The following is a 16,036-nucleotide window of genomic DNA, read 5'->3' as shown; positions in this document are numbered from 1 at the left end:
ACGTTCCTTCAGGTATTCTGGCCCGAGGCACCAACACTTTTAATGGCGCTCAGAAACGTACTGGGATGCTGCGAAGGGTGGTCCAAGTTGGTCTGCAAGGCTATTTCCCTCACACCACGCCCAATTGCCCATTCCCTGATGGCACCCATGGTATCAGCTGATGGGCATTAGGGTGGGGTTGAATCCTGTTGATTATTCAGCTTAAAGAGTGGGGGGTTTTTTTGCCAATGAATTCATTCCAAAGCCTACCTATTCATTCCACTGGGCAGCCTTTGGGAAGTGTCAGGGAACTGCCATCGGTTCAGGAGGGAGAGAGGAAAAGCCGGATGGATTACAGAGAGCCCCCAAAGATCATAGAAAGCAGCGCCTCCAGTGGAGAGGAGCTGCAGGGTTCGGAGGAGGCGAGGCGTTGCCAGGACACCTTGCCTGGGCAAAGCGGGGAGGGGAGAGGTCCACCGTTACCCACGCCCTCCTTGCGCAGTAAGGTTTCGCGCCGAGGGGGGAGGCGCAGACTGGACGTCAAGAAATTACTTTTCTGGAGAAAGTTTAAGCCCTGCCCACTCACAGATTCTGCCAGTGAATGAGTCAGCCACGGGAGAGTGGCCCTCTGGACAGATAAAGTTTATTTTGCACCAAAAGCAAGGCTTCACAGCCAAGCAGGGAGGTATTTGCCTGCTTGCTCTCGAGCAACCCCTTGGAAACCCAACAGGAAGCCTAGAAGCAGGGCCTGCTATTGTTCTCAAAGTGTATTCAAAGTGCTGGTGTTGACCTTTAAAGCCCTAAATGGCCTCGGCCCAGTATACCTGAAGGAGCGTCTCCACCCCCATCGTTTAACCCGGACACTGAGGTCCAGAGCCGAGGGCCTTCTGGCGGTTCCCTCATTGCGAGAAGCAAAGCTACAGGGAACCAGGCAGAGGGCCTTCTCGGTAGTGGCGCCCGCCCTGTGGAACGCCCTCCCATCAGATGTCAAAGCAATAAATAACTACAGTACCTGACATTTAGAAGACATCTTAAGGCAGCCCTGTTCAGGGAAGTTTTTAATCTGTGATATTTTACTGTATTTTTGGTTTCTATGGAAGCCGCCCAGAGTGGCTGGGGAAACCCAGCCAGATGGGCGGGGTACAAATAATAAATTATTATTATTATTATTATTATTATTATTATTATTATTATTATTATTATTATTATCCTCCAGTAACTGGTGCCCAGAGGCATGTTGGATGTCAATACTATGTAGCCATCATGACTAGCAGTCATTGGTTTCAACTTGTGGCTGAGCATCTTTGATAAAACGTATTGAACCCAGAACTTGAGATTCCACTGTATCTCTGAGATACAGTGGTACCCTGGTTCTCAAATGCCGAAAACCCAGAAGTAAGTGTTTCGGTTTTCAAATGTTTTCCGGGGCACCTGCAACAGTCAGAAGCCACGCCTTGGTTTTCGAACATTTCAGACGTCAAATGGATTTCTGGAATGGATTAAATTTGGCGCTTTTGTTTTTCCTATTTATTTTGTGTTTTGGTTTTTGAGGCTTTTTTTGGTTAATTTGTTTTTGTGACTGTGTGGAACCCAGTTCGGCTACTGATTGATTGTTTGTGTGACTGTGGAAATGGATCATTAGTGCAGGTAAGAATTTTTTTTTTAATCATCTACAATACTGTCTTATTTATTTAATATTACAGTACATTGATTATTGCTTTCATTTTATGGATCAATGGTCTCGTTAAATAGTAAAATTCATGTTAAATTGCAGTTTTAGGGGTTGTTTTTAAAAGTCTGGAACAGATTAATCTGTTTTGCATTACTTTCTATGGGAAAGCGCGCCTTGGTTTTGGAACACTTTGGTTTTGGAACGGACTTCCAGAACGGATTAAGTTTGAGAACCAAGGTACCACTGTACTTTTCCTGGAGCGGCATAAGGCACATTGCTTTTAAAATACAGTGGTACCTCTAATTAATAACTTAATTAGTTCTGGAGGTCCGTTCTTAACCTGAAACTGTTGCTAACCTGAAGCACGACTTTAGCTAATGGGGCCTCCTGATGCCGCCGCGCGATTTCTGTTCTCATCCTGAAGCAAAATTCTTAACCCGAGGTACTATTTCTGGATTAGCGGAGTCTGTAACCTGAAACGTCTGTAACCTGAAGCGTTATGCAACCCACAATATCTCATACTCACCATCTTCAGAGTCTTCTCCAAAGTCTTCCCCGTTGATTGAAATGTCATCCTCTAAAGCTGGGAAATCGACTGGAATGAGAAATATTTTGTTGTTACTCTAAAATTCTGCATCACCAACCAGCAACAACAACACACTTTTCATAAGATATGCAAGCTCAAGAAAGCATATTTTTTTTTAGGCTATTCATAACCAGGGCCAACTTCCGCTAATATTCATGAGCACACAATGGAAGATATGTATATCATAGGAGCTCTTCTTTCATCTCTACCAAATAATCTGCTTTTAGGGAAAATGAAAGGGAGGGGGGGGAAGGAGTGGAACTAGATAATTCTGATTGCTGTTGAAACATTGTCAGTAGTGTCTTCATAATGGCTATAATTCATTAGCAACCACAGACACAGGTATTATCTTTGTAACTTTCAACAATGACCATCATTAGTCACCATTAACACAACATCCATTTGGCACACTCGGCATGCCATCATCTGGTGTGCTTCTCAGCAGATGCGACGACCCAAATGACCCACTTTCAACCTGGGCTTCAAATGAATTCAAAGTGATTTATGGAATGATGTCTGTCATTATCATCACCTAGGTATTAATATAAAAGCCGGACAACACTAAGGAGATGCAGAACCCCACAAATGGGTATCAGGTATTTATGAAAATTATTTCTGTGACCCGAGCCTCTTAGTGTGGGAGATTTTTCTTTAGGGTCTTTGAAACATGTTAAAATATAGGTCCAGAGAGTATTGCGAACGGTGCTAGGTCTCTATCACAATCTGCATTTCATTGTACATCTCCTTGGGAAGTTGTTTTCAAAAGGCATTTTTAAAAAGGGGGGGGGGAGAACATGTACAGTGGTACCTCAGGTTATATACGCTTCAGGTTACAGACTCCGTTAACCCAGAAATAGTGCTTCAGGTTAAGAACTTTGCTTCAGGATGAGAACAGAAATCGGGCTGGCAGCAGCAGGAGGCCCCATTAGCTAAAGTGGTGCTTCAGGTTAAGAACAGTTTCAGGTTAAGAACGGACCTCTGGAACGAATTAAGTACTTAACCCGAGGTACCACTGTATACATATGCAGAATATATAGTTTCAGCACCTTTTCTTTCTTTCTTTTATAATAATCTTTATTGGTTTAAAATACAGACATAAAAAATCATTCACCACAGAAACACAGAAGAAAAAGAAAAGGAAAAACTGTATACAAAAGGAAACTGCATCTTCTCGGATAACAATAAATAAAATAAAAAGTTAAATAAAAGTTTTGGATATAAAACTTCAGCACATTTCAGTTTCAGCACGTTTTCAATGCATGGTTCTTTTGCGGTTAACATGTTCCATAATATGTTTCCTTCCACTGCGTGCATTGTCCCACATTTTCAAAAAGTCTAATTTCACACACGTATGTATGTACAGTAGTACCTTGGTTCTCAAACGCCTTGGTTCCCAAACGCCAAAAACCCGGAAGTTGAACGTACGATGCGGCTGTCGGCTATTGTTTCTGGGGTGCCTGCTCTAATTAGAAGCTGTGCCTTGGATTTTGAACATTTCAGAAGTCTAACGGACTTCTGGAACGGATTAAGTTTGGCGCTTTTGTTTTTGCTATTTATTTTGTGTTTTTGAGGCTTATTGGGTTAAATTGTTTTTGTGACTGTGTGGAACCCAGTTCAGCTACTGATTGATTGATTGATTGTGACTGTGGAAATGGAGAAAAGCCCCCCATCCAAACAATAACTATCATCAGTGAAGGTAAGAGGGGAAAAAATAATTTTAATTTTTATCATCTACAGTACAGTGGTACCTCGGGTTAAGAACTTAATTCGTTCTGGAGGTCCGTTCTTAGCCTGAAACTGTTCTTAACCTGAGGTACCACTTTTGCTAATGGGGCCTCCCACTGCCACCACCGCATGATTTCTGTTCTCATCCTGAAGCAAAGTTCTTAACCCGAGGTACTATTTCTGGGTTAGCGGAGTCTGTAACCTGAAGCATCTGTAGCCTGAAGCGTCTGTAACCCGAGGTACCACTGTACAGTGGATGCTCGGGTTGCGAACGTGATCCGTGCGGGATGTTCGTTTGCAATCCGCAGTGGCGCGTCTGCCACACGCAGGTTGTGATCCAGTGCTTCTGCGCATGGCGACCGCTGAAACCTGGAAATAATCTGTTCTGGTACTTCCGGGTTTTGGCGGTCTGCAACCCAAAAAAACGTAACCTGACACGTCTGTAACCCGTTGTATGACTGTACTATCTTATTTATTTTATAATACAGAACATTGATTATTGCTTTCATTTTATAGATCAAGGGTCTCCTTAGATAGTAAAATTCATGTTAAATTACTGTTTTAGGGGTTGTTTTCAAAAGTCTGGAACGGATTAATCCATTTTGCATTATTTTCTATGGGAAAGCGTGCCTTGGTTTTGGAACGCTTTGGTTTTGGAACGGACTTTCGGAACGGATTAAGTTTGAGAACCAAGGTACCACTGTATACCACTTGTTCTCTTGGCACTTGATGGCTTACAGCTAAGGGCAGTAGTTCTGGCTGTTTCGACGCAGAATGGCCTGACTCACGTAGAAAGAGCAAGGTAAGGCAGTTTCATTTTTAACAGTGCAAAGGGATTCGGGGTGAGAGATGTTTGACTTCCGGCAGCTGCTTAAGTGTTGGATTGAAAGGGAAAGTGCTCACGAGGAAGTAGCTTTGGGGGACGTTTGCCACAAGCCAGGGGAAGTCTCTGCGTTCCTTCCCAGATCTCCTTTCACTGTTTTCAAAGCATTCCCCTCTCTTGCAACACGACTGGCATAGATCCATTTGAAAGCATAAGCAACTGAGACCACCATATCTAGCTTGGTCCTAAATGTGAGGACTGTCTGCACAGAAGAATCTATCTGTGATGTCTAATTTGTGACGGCTTTCGCACATGCAAGTCATTAACTGAAGCCATCAGGTGATGAATTTGGATGTGTCACATGTGGTGGGAATGCCGACCTATTAAACAATTCTGGAATGAAATTTTTGAAGAAATCAAAAAGATGTTTAAAATATCTTTCAGTAAAAAAACAGAAGCATTCCTATTAGGTATAATTACAAACGATATTCCCGACAATCAAAGGAAAGTATTCCTTTATGCAACGACAGCTGCCAGGATGCTTATAGCAAAAAATTGGAAAGGGAGAAAAATACCATCAATGAAAGAATGGCAAATTAAATTTTGTGAATATATACCGTATTTTTTGCACCATAACACTCACTTTTTTTCCTCCTAAAAAGTAAGGGGAAATGTCTGTGCGTGTTATGGAGGGAATGCCTACGGGTGGCATGCCTATGGATTTTCCTCCTCTAAAAACTACGTGCGTGTTATGGCCGGGTGCGTGTTATAGAGCGAAAAATACGGTAAATCTGGCAAGACTCACAGCATTCATAAGGGGACAATCGGACCAGAAATTATTAAAAGAATGGGGATGTGCTAAAGAGTATATGAAAAAAACATTGTTCTGGAGTAAGCATATCGGTATGTAATGAATGATGCTTTACAGGGTTAAAGAAAAAGAAAAATGGTGTAAAAAAGTACAAAGATGGTAGAAATCTACATTAGACACAACAATACAGTAAGAGTAAAATTCTGAGGTCTTAGAACAAAGGAAAGAAGTATATGTATGTAATGACTAGATTAGAATGATGATATGGTTTTATTTGTAGATGTATGCTTTTTTGTTTTGTTTTGTTTTTGGTTTTTGTGTGTGTGTGTGTTCTGTTTTTCTTTCTTGTTTGTATAGTACAGGGGTCTGCAACCTTTAAGACAAAAAGAGCCCCTTGGACCCGTTTCCGAAGAAAAAAAAACTGGGAGCCGCAAAACTCGTCATTATAAAAATAACTTTTTTGTCACTTTTTATTATTTCTTTGTTTGACCCCTCAGAATTACTCCTCCTCATAGAAATAAACGTTAAATTAACAAGTTACCTTTGTGTGTGTGTGTGTTCTTCACTCCCCTTCAAAACAGTGACCAGCGTACATGCCCCCTTTCAATGCAGTGACCAGCGTACATGCCCCTTACAATGTAGCGGGCGGGAAGGTGACGTCAGGACGGTGCGTGACTAACGCACGCACCACCCCCATGCGACGTCATAGCCAGTACAGCGCCTGCCACAGTGGGGAGTGTCGGGGTGCACAATGCGCCTCCTCCCCTCGCTAGTATCCGCCCCGGAGCCGCGGTAAAGGTGTAAAAGAGCCACATGCGGCTCCGGAGCCGCGGGTTGCAGACCCCTGGTATAGTACTATTTTGGATTCAGTGTTTGTAATTTTTGTTATGATGTTATGATTTTGCATTGAAAATAAAATAATTTTTTTAAAAAAGAATTTGGATTGTGTCAGCAGAGCCAAAGATTGCTCCATCTCCAGTTGCTGAACCTCAAACATCTCCAAGATTGAAGACAAAGAGCAGAACCACTGAATTTTTTGCCCTATGCTCTCTTAGGCTAAGCAACACAAATGGAGCCACTCCTACCATTCTAGGAAAAAATGTATTCTGCTGTTCGGTGTCTCTCACACAAGTCGAAACACAAACAAAAAACAAACAATCAGCCGACAATTTGTAAGGCCAATGAAGTGAAACCATGAATATGTGCCTGACAAGCATTGCACAAACAATTTGCCTCGCAAGCAATGTGGTGATATAACATTCAGGAATTACAAGCAATTATTAAAACTACAGATGTACTTGCCACAAGGAAAACTAGACATCAATTGCTGTGCAGAAATACGTAAGAGGCTCTGCTGCTGGAAGAGGCCCCAGCTAAGTATGTCTCTGGAAAAGGAACGGTTCCAGCAGCTGGAGCAAAAAGAACTGATACTGCAGCTCTGTAGCAGCCGGGCATTCAGGGATGCAGCCAGTGCCGGCCAAAAGCATCATGCTACCTGAAGCACAGCCCAAACGCTAGGGCCAAGGCTTTCCTAAGTCTTGCTGTTGTATTTAGTCACCAATTTCTCCCCCTTGCCCCTCGGGGTGTACCCCAAAACAGATTATTTCACATGGGCAGCACCAGTAACACCACAACTCGTCTCCAGGCAATGGGCCTCCATGCTAGGGCAGCTGCTACTTTTGCTCTGCTTGAAAGACCTACATACTGGTCTTGAAAGACCTACATTGGCTCCCAATACGTTTCCGAGCACAATTCAAAGTGTTGGTGCTGACCTTTAAAGCCCTAAATGGCCTCGGTCCAGTATACCTGAAGGAGCGTCTCCACCCCCATCGTTCTACCCGGACACTGAGGTCCAGCGCCGAGGGCCTTCTGGCGGTTCCCTCGCTATGAGAAGCCAAGTTACAGGGAACCAGGCAGAGGGCCTTCTCGGTAGCGGCGCCCTCCCTGTGGAACGCCCTCCCACCAGATGTCAAAGAGAACAACTACTACCAGACTTTTAGAAGACATCTGAAGGCGGCCCTGTTTAGGGAGGCTTTTAATGTTTGATGTAGTACAGTATTTTAATATTTTTTTAGGAAGCCGCCCAGAGTGGCTGGGGAAGACCAGCCAGATGGTCGGGGTATAAATAATACATTATTATTATTATTATTATTATTATTATTATTATTAGTGCAAGTTTCTTGGCATCGACACTCATCTCCTGCAGGAGGAAGTCGGGAAGAGAGTGTCACTTGTAAAAAACGGTCGGTGTCATTTCAGAAGCGGGTGTGTGGATCTGTCTATCTCCAGTCTGTGTCCATTTAGCATGAAGTCTACCCGTCCTGTTATCACATTAATCATAATTTTTAAAACACCCACAAGAAAATTAGTCTCTAAAATGCATCTTTCGTCACAAAACGCATCTTACACGAGCATTTCATCATTATGTGTGCATTTCTTAATGCACCTTATTCTATAATATGCATTTCAAATACCCTTTTTGTACAGTGGTGCCTCGCACGACGAAATTAATTCGTTCCGCGAGTTTTTTCGTCTAGCGAATTTTTCGTCTTGCGAAGCACGGTGTCGGAAAAGTTTTGGAAAAGCTTCAAAAATCACCAAAAACCTCAAAAAAGGCTACCACACCGCGTTCTATGAGTTGCTCCTCGAAGTCAAGTCGCAACTGTATTAACGGTGTTAAGAAAAAGGAAACAAACTTGCAAAAAACGCAAGACGTTTTTGTCTTGCAAAGCAAGCCCATAGGGAAATTCGTCTTGCAAAGCAGCTCAAAAACCGCAAAACCCTTTCGTCTAGCGAGTTTTTCGTCTTGCGAGGCATTCGTCTTGCGGGGCACCACTGTATTTTGAGCTGAGAAGCGAAGTGCAAAATTCAGACAGGTGCAAAATCCGAAGGATAATTACATGGATCTGGGAACTGCGGACAAGACTGGTTTGCTTTGGAATTTGGAGAGATCAAATTTTAGCCATTAAAGTTTGTTGTACCGCTTGCTGCTGCTTCCTCGATAGTGCTTGATGGCACCAACACTCAAGTTCTGTTCAAGGAATAAGATTTTAGAAAGTAGCACCCAAAACAACAGGTTGCCACCCTGATAGAGAAACAATTACTGAACCACAGGGACAGGGATTCCTGCACTAAAAGGGGTTGGACTACATGACCCTCAGGGTCCCTTCCATCTCCACAATTCTATGATTTTAATAACTTCTTCACATATACAATGACATGGCAGCGAATTTCCATATACAAGCAACCATATTTTTGCAGTGGCCTTAAGACAACCCTAGTTATGTACCAGGGTTCATTTGAAAATAGCACACAGCGTACCGCATGTGGTGGGGTTGTAAAAAAATAAAGAGCTTTTGGGAACTTATATACAATGAATTAATTTTTTTTTCAAATTAACATTTACTAAAAATCCTGAAACATTCCTTTTAGGTATTATGGCATCAGACATTCCAAGAGAGAAAGGAAGGTTTTCTATGTACACAACAGCAGCGGCGAGAATGCTGACTGCCAAGGGGTGGAAAGGAGAAAAAACACCAACAAAAGAGGAGTGGCAGGTCAAATTATTTGAATATATGGAATTAGCCAGTATGACAGAGAAGATAAGGGATCGGTCAACCCAAAAGTTCAATAAGGAATGGACAATATGTAAAAGAACATTGTCCCCATATTAAAACTTTAGTACGCTTTGACTAACTCTCGGAATGACATGAGGCAAAAAGAACACAAATAACATTTAATACAGACTAAGTTTATTAAAGTAATAAGGAAACAAGGGACCCATGCCGAGGAGGTCGGAAGTCGATGAAGACAGTATTCAGTTTGTAATAATTTTGTGTTTTGGTGTTGCACTTTTTTCTTGTTTTTGTTTATTACTTACCTTTTATGGTTTTTTGTATGTATCGTTTATAAACCAATAAAGAAAGAAAATAGCACATAGCAGTGATTCACATCCCTCTCCTGGGCTCTAGAATTTGGAGCAATCGCAATCATATTACTTCAAAGCATATCAGGTCTTAGACCAACCTGTGATTCTCCATGTCTTGCTGAACTCCAAATCCCATCCACCCCAGCAAGAATGGCCAGTGATCAGGGATGAGGGAAACTGTAGTCCAACAACATCTGGAGGCCAACAGTTTCCATACCACCAGTGTTATTTTTCTAGAAAAAGAACTCACCATAAACACCTCCCTCCTTCCCTTAGAATGGCAATGGTGCCCACCTGAGAGGTGCTGGAATTGAGTTCTGGTGAGTTGTGCTTGAAATAAAGCCCTGCATACCAGTGCCTTAGGGACGTGGGTGGTGCTGTGGGTTAAACCACAGAGCCTAGGATTTGCCAATCAGAAGGTTGGCGGTTCGAATCCCCGTGATGGGGTGAGCTCCCGTTGCTGGGTTCCTGCTCCTGCCAACCTAGCGGTTCAAAAGCACATCAGAGTGCAAGTAGATGTATAGGTACCACTCCAGTGGGAAGGTAAACAGCATTTCGGTGCACTGCTCTGGTTCACCAGAATCGGCTTAGCCATGCTGGCCACATGACCCGGAAGCTCCCTCGGCCAATAAAGCAAGATGAGTGCCACAACCCCAGAGTCGGCCACGACTGGACCTAATGGTCAGGGGTCCCTTTACCTTTACCTTTTACCAGTGCCTTACAAAGTTCTCTCCAGGAGATGTTGCAGAATGCAAAAAGTCCCTTAGGATAAGTAATTCCAGCTTAGTCACAACTGGAATCAGAACACAGCATGTATGGTGTTGTTGTTTTTTAAAACCCAACAAAAAAGTTGAAGCTCTATAACATTTGCAGGAAGTCATTATTTTAAAAGTGAGTTCAGATTTCTCATCCCACTTCAGAACCAAGAGACCCAGATGGAAACATCTGCATCGAGAGCTGAAAAGTGCCTCTTGGAAGCAGAATCAAACGCGGACAGCATTACTGAGTAAGGGGAAGATGGGGGAGCTCAAGAGGGTACCTGATGTGCCAGTTATACATTAAAAACAAATAGTGATTTTCAGCCTTGTGACCTCATTGGATCCAAGAGGATAGGATTAGCAGAAGGAACATGATCTATCCAAAGTTAGCAATTTTCTGTTTTAATGGAAGAGGAGAATAGTGTTCATGCCTAATGTTCCTATTATAGTAAACAGTGCTTACTTGGGCTAGATTTCCCACCCTCTTTTTTTGATGTTATCAATGATTTTTATTCATTCATACTTTTCATGTTTATACATGTCACTAATTTTACAATCATTTTGACATTTCAAAACTTGACTTCTTTCTTCCTCTTTCTGCGGTTCCTTAAATTTGTTTTTAATATCTTCTGCATATCCAAATTAACTTAATTTACTCATTTATTCATACTCTACAATTCCCGCCCCCAATTATATGATTTGTAAATCCTTTATGAACTTTCACCTTTTCATACCATAAATAAGCGTGCCAACCAAAAATATTATCCTGACCTTCTAGATCTGGAATATGTGGATTCTCTAATGTCATTCATTCCTTCAGCCAACAAAGACAAGATGCCTCATAATATATCCACCAGAGAAAAGCCTCCTCTTGGCTGGATTTCACCCCCTTTCCCTGGAACATAGTGGCCTTGCCTTCAGTGTAATATACTGAGCACGAGTTTTGGTGTGTTGTGCCCCAGCTGCTTACTGCAGTGCCAGTAATATCTCGATCAGATCTGTTCTGTGGCAGACAAGACCTTTAGTGGACATTCTAGCTGACAGGAGCCTGCTGTCTTCATGGAAGGTCATGACGGTAGCCATGTGGTTTGAGAAGCTGGGTGGGCAATTTTCGTCTTCCCACATCACAGGAAAGCCTACATTTCAGGGGGACTTGCCTGCGCATAGCACACGAAGGAGTAATTTAGCAGATATGAACTGCATCCCGCCGCACTGGAATTTGTGAAATGCCAAAGGCTTGCACTCCAGGAATTAATTCTTAAAGCATATATTCAGAGGAAGAAATAAACAAAGAGAAAATTACAGAGTAGCCCTGTGGATTGAGGGCTGGGCCTGAGATCCGAGTTCCCTGCTGAGCTATAGAAATGCTGGTTGACAGTTAAGTCACTTGCTGCCTCATTTTCCCAACTTAAAAACAGGAATTACAGCATCCTACATCACCGAGTTGCTTTGAGGACAAATCTGGTTTTGTATTAAAAACGAAACGAAAACAGAACTCTGAAGTAGAGAAGAAAATAAAAGCAGTGGTGGGAACATGAACGAACACACACACACACACACACACACACACACACACACGCATCCCAAGATGGACCAAAATCTGGCAGAGGAATGCTGGAGGATACTCAAATCACACGCAAGGACAGATTGTGAGCAAATGGCTCCTTCTAAAAGAATGCTAAGTTAACATGCAAAACTTGGGAGACTTCACATGCAAAATTAGATTCTATCCATCCATCCAGAATCTTGAAATATTTGGTATAGAAAGTCTAGTGTTTCATTGCTCCGTGCTCTTCACCTGAGCTTTTTTAAAGGAAATATTAGAACTGCCTAATTGGGATATTGGGGCGCGGGTGGTGCTGTGGTCTAAACCACAGAGCCTAGGGCTTACCGATCAGAAGGTCGTGGTTCGAATCCCCGCGACGGGGTGAGCTCCCATTGCTCGGCCCCTGCTCCTGCCAACCTAGCAGTTCTAAAGTATGTCAAAGTGCAAGTAGATAAATAGGCACTGCTCTGGCGGGAAGGTAAATGGTGTTTCCGTGCGCTGCTCATGACCCGGAAGCTGTCTGCGGACAAACAGCGGCTCCCTCGGCCAGTAAAGCGAGATGAGCACCGCAACCCTAGAGTTGTCCATGACTGGACTTAATGGTCAGGGGTCCCTTTACCTTTAATGGGGATATTATGATTTGCATGCAAAGGACCTGCCGCTACAATATACACATGCATTCCCTCCATGTTGCACTGGCATCTTGGCATTGCCACCCTTATCTGAACAGTGGTAGTAGCTTCACATGACTTGCCAGGAAAGGGTTAAAGGTAAAGGGACTCCTGACCATTAGGTCCAGTTGCGGACGACTCTGGGGTCGCGGCGCTCATCTCACTTTATTGGCCGAGGAAGCCGGCGTACAGCTGCCGGGTCATGTGGCCAGCATGACAAAGCCACTTCTGGCGAACCAGAGCAGCGCACAGAAATGCCGTTTACCTTCCTGCCAGAATGGTACCTATTTATCTACTTGCACTTTGAGGTGTTTTCGAACTGCTAGGTGGGCAGGAGCAGGGACCGAGCAATGGGAGCTCACCCCGTCATGGGGATTCGAACCGCCGACCTTCTGATCGGCAAGCCCTAGGCTCAGTGGTTTAACCCACAGCGCCACCCACGTCCCAAGGAAAGGGTTACCCACGTTTTAAAATAACTTCATATTATAAACCCAGTGAAGAGTGGCAGCAGAGAATGGTGGAGCAGGGAGGGCAGAGAAATGGGCGTGCTTGATCAGGGCCTGAGCTTCTAGGGGTATTTTCCACATCGTTTTTATATCACCAAACAGAACTGAACTTTTGCATGGCTCGAATTTTTGAAAACGCACAAACGTCCTTTTTCGAAGGGTCCATTTCCCCTGGCAACTGTCCATTTTGGGTCTGGCTGCCTGTTAACAAAAGCCCAGGCCTCCACCATCAATGAAACTCACCAACAGCAAAATATTTTGGGGTGCTTATCCCTTTCCCTACAAACCAGGAGCTGGGCAGTGAAGAAACATGCTAGCTAATGACCGTATTTTTCGCTCTATAGGATGCACTTTTCCCCTCCACAAATTAAGGGGAAATGTGTGTGCATCTTATGGAGCGAATGCAGGCTCCTTGGCTTCAGCGATAGCAATGCGAAGCCTCCAAAGCCCAGAGGGAGCGCTCCCTCCGCGCTCCGGAGGCTTCGCGTTGCTTTCGCTGAAGCCTGGAGAGCGAGAGGGGTTGGTGCACTCCGAAGGCTTCGGGTTCCTTTTGCTAAAGCCGGGAGAGCAAGACTCTCCTGGCTTCAGCAGAGAGGGAGAGCTGCGCAGCGCCCCTTCAGCCAAGCGGGAGGAGAAATGGAAGGGGCTCAGTTTCTCCTGCCGCTTCGCTGAAGGGGTGCTGAGCAGAGAGGAGGAGATTTTTTTTTCTTGTTCTTCCTCTCTAAAACAAGGTGTGTGCTATGGTCAGGTGCGTCCTATAGAGCAAAAATACGGTAATTGAGGTGGAAGAGTTCTCTCCCGTCTTGTACTCCATACCTTCCTTTCTGCCTCTTTGTTTCAGGCCAGAAATGTTACTCTCTCAAGTTTCTCGGTTATTCTCACATGTTTAACTGGGGAGAAAAAATTTACTGGCCCAATTGAGCAAGGGATAATCTGTGCATGGAAAGCAATTTCTGGACGCAGACCTCCCACGATAAATGTACAAGAGGCTGCTACGAGGGAACAGAAAATCCCCTCAAATTGAGCGTGTGGGGCTTACTTGCTGTGTGAAGAACGTAAGACCACGTGCCTACTGTTGTACTGCGGTGCTCCCTCCCCAGTTTCCCACTTCCCACCAGTCTAGACCCTTCTCCTCCTCTTCCTTCAAGAGCTGACACTGAGAACCATCTGTTGGGTGCAAGGAAAGAAACCGCTAAGAACTGCAAATGTGTGGTTGGTGCAAATGTGACACAGTGACTTTGCTCTTCTCTCTTCTCTGCAGTTTTGTGTGTGTGTGTGTGTGTAAAGTCATGGGGAACTGTGTGAGGGTATCAGTTAATCAATGTTTTCTAAAGAAAATTCACTCTCCGGGCCTTAAAAGGAAAAAAAATACACTGGGGGAAATTTGAATAAGGAGAACATTTATACAAAAAGCTATTTACTCTGCTAGCAATTTTCTCTATTCCCTTTGCTAATATTGCCGGCACTTGTGCGTTTGATCAAAAGCTTTATCCTTCACAACCCCATTTCCTTTCCCCATCCAGTCCTGTAGTGAAGCCATAAACTTACTTAGTGGGGAATTGTTTGGGGATTCAGGAACCAGGCCTTGCGGGGCACGATTAGCAGGCCAGGTTGGTCCCCTCCCAAATGAGCAAATCTTGTGATTTTGAATTGCCACTGACTGTTGATACACGAGGGGTCCTGTCACCGTGGTGGCAACAGCTTCTAGCGGCTTCGTAACCTGCCTGCTGTTCTTCCTCTAAATCTGCGAGCGATAGATGGGTAACCATCGATGCAGTTTCTAGCCGATTCATATCGCAGTGCTTGGGAACGGGATTATGCAATGCAGCACATTTGTTGGCAAACCTGAGCCAGGACGAACACAATATAAAATCTGATCACCAGAGAATGGAGAGAGCGAAGGGTCAGCCTACAATTACACTGTGATGCACATATTTCCAATGCTATCTTTTGGTGTGATTTCTTTTTTTTAACACACAACAAAGGAGTGTTTCATTCTCTCAGCATGAGCCAGCTTGCCAGTACAGCCATGGTACTTGCATACGAAGGCAGTTTAATCCCACTGGCTTCAGGATAACTGGCAGGCCAATTTGTAATATTGCTGGAAGAAGCTATGCTGTTACCCCAGGGCTCAACATGGCTAGCCACATAAGCACACATTGATTCACAGGCTGATGTAGGTGTCACATCCTCTAACAATGCAATGTGTTGCAAAGAAGCATTTCACACACAGAAACATCTTGCCTATTGTTTTTCCTCCGTTTATTCCATAAGGTGGAGACTGCTGGGAGTTTGCACATATCCGAGCTGTTGCAAATCCCTTGGAGGACTTTGTTGCTTTTGCATCGGCGGGTCAGGATTTTTATAGGTTTCTACCCCCAAACATCCCATCTTAATGGGTTTGAGGATGTAGCTGGGAGAAGATCTTTCAGTCAGGCAGCCTCTGTTCATAGATATAACATTCAAACTGTTAAGTTGTGGGTGAACATATCAGAATTGATGCTTTTGAATTCTGGTGCTGGAGGAGACTCTTGAGAGTCCCATGGACTGCAAGAAGATCAAACCTCTCCATTCTTAAGGAAATCAGCCCTGAGAGCTCACTGGAAGGACAGATCGTGAAGCTGAGGCTCCAATACTTTGGCCACTTCATGAGAAGAGAAGACTCCCTGGAAAAGACACTGATGTTGGGAAAGATGGAGGGCACAAGGAGAAGGGGATGACAGAGGATGAGATGGTTGGACAGTGTTCTCAAAGCTATCAGCATGAGTTTGACCAAACTGCGGGAGGCAGTGGAAGACAGGAGTGCCTGGCATGCTCTGGTCCATGGGGTTACGAAGAGTTGGACACGACTAAACGACTAAACAACAACAACATATCAGATGACACAGCTCTTGTTTATTCACAGGCCAGAACAGAACTGAACTGAAGCCAGCCTGCTTATATAGAGCTCCACTAGAACGCAACAGTAACCATTTTCTGTAACTATCCAATCACTGAACGTCACTTTCAATCCCTTATTTGCATATGTGGA

The 16,036-nt window shown here is 44.0% G+C and overlaps 1 protein-coding gene across 1 annotated transcript in view; it reads right to left on the bottom strand.

The window, feature by feature from the left end:
- NRP2 (neuropilin 2) overlaps positions 1 to 16,036 on the bottom strand; it is a 259,454-nt gene that overhangs the window by 11,530 nt on the left and 231,888 nt on the right. Inside the window, exon 16 of the mRNA XM_081208808.1 lies at positions 2,178 to 2,246. Coding sequence (XP_081064934.1) covers positions 2,178 to 2,246 — 69 coding nt within the window. The remainder of the gene's footprint in view (positions 1 to 2,177; positions 2,247 to 16,036) is intronic.

The sequence above is a fragment of the Podarcis bocagei genome (assembly GCF_964188305.1).
Source record: "Podarcis bocagei genome assembly, chromosome: 1".
NCBI classification, from domain to species: domain Eukaryota; kingdom Metazoa; phylum Chordata; class Lepidosauria; order Squamata; family Lacertidae; genus Podarcis; species Podarcis bocagei.
This window is presented reverse-complemented; position numbering and strand designations above follow the sequence as displayed.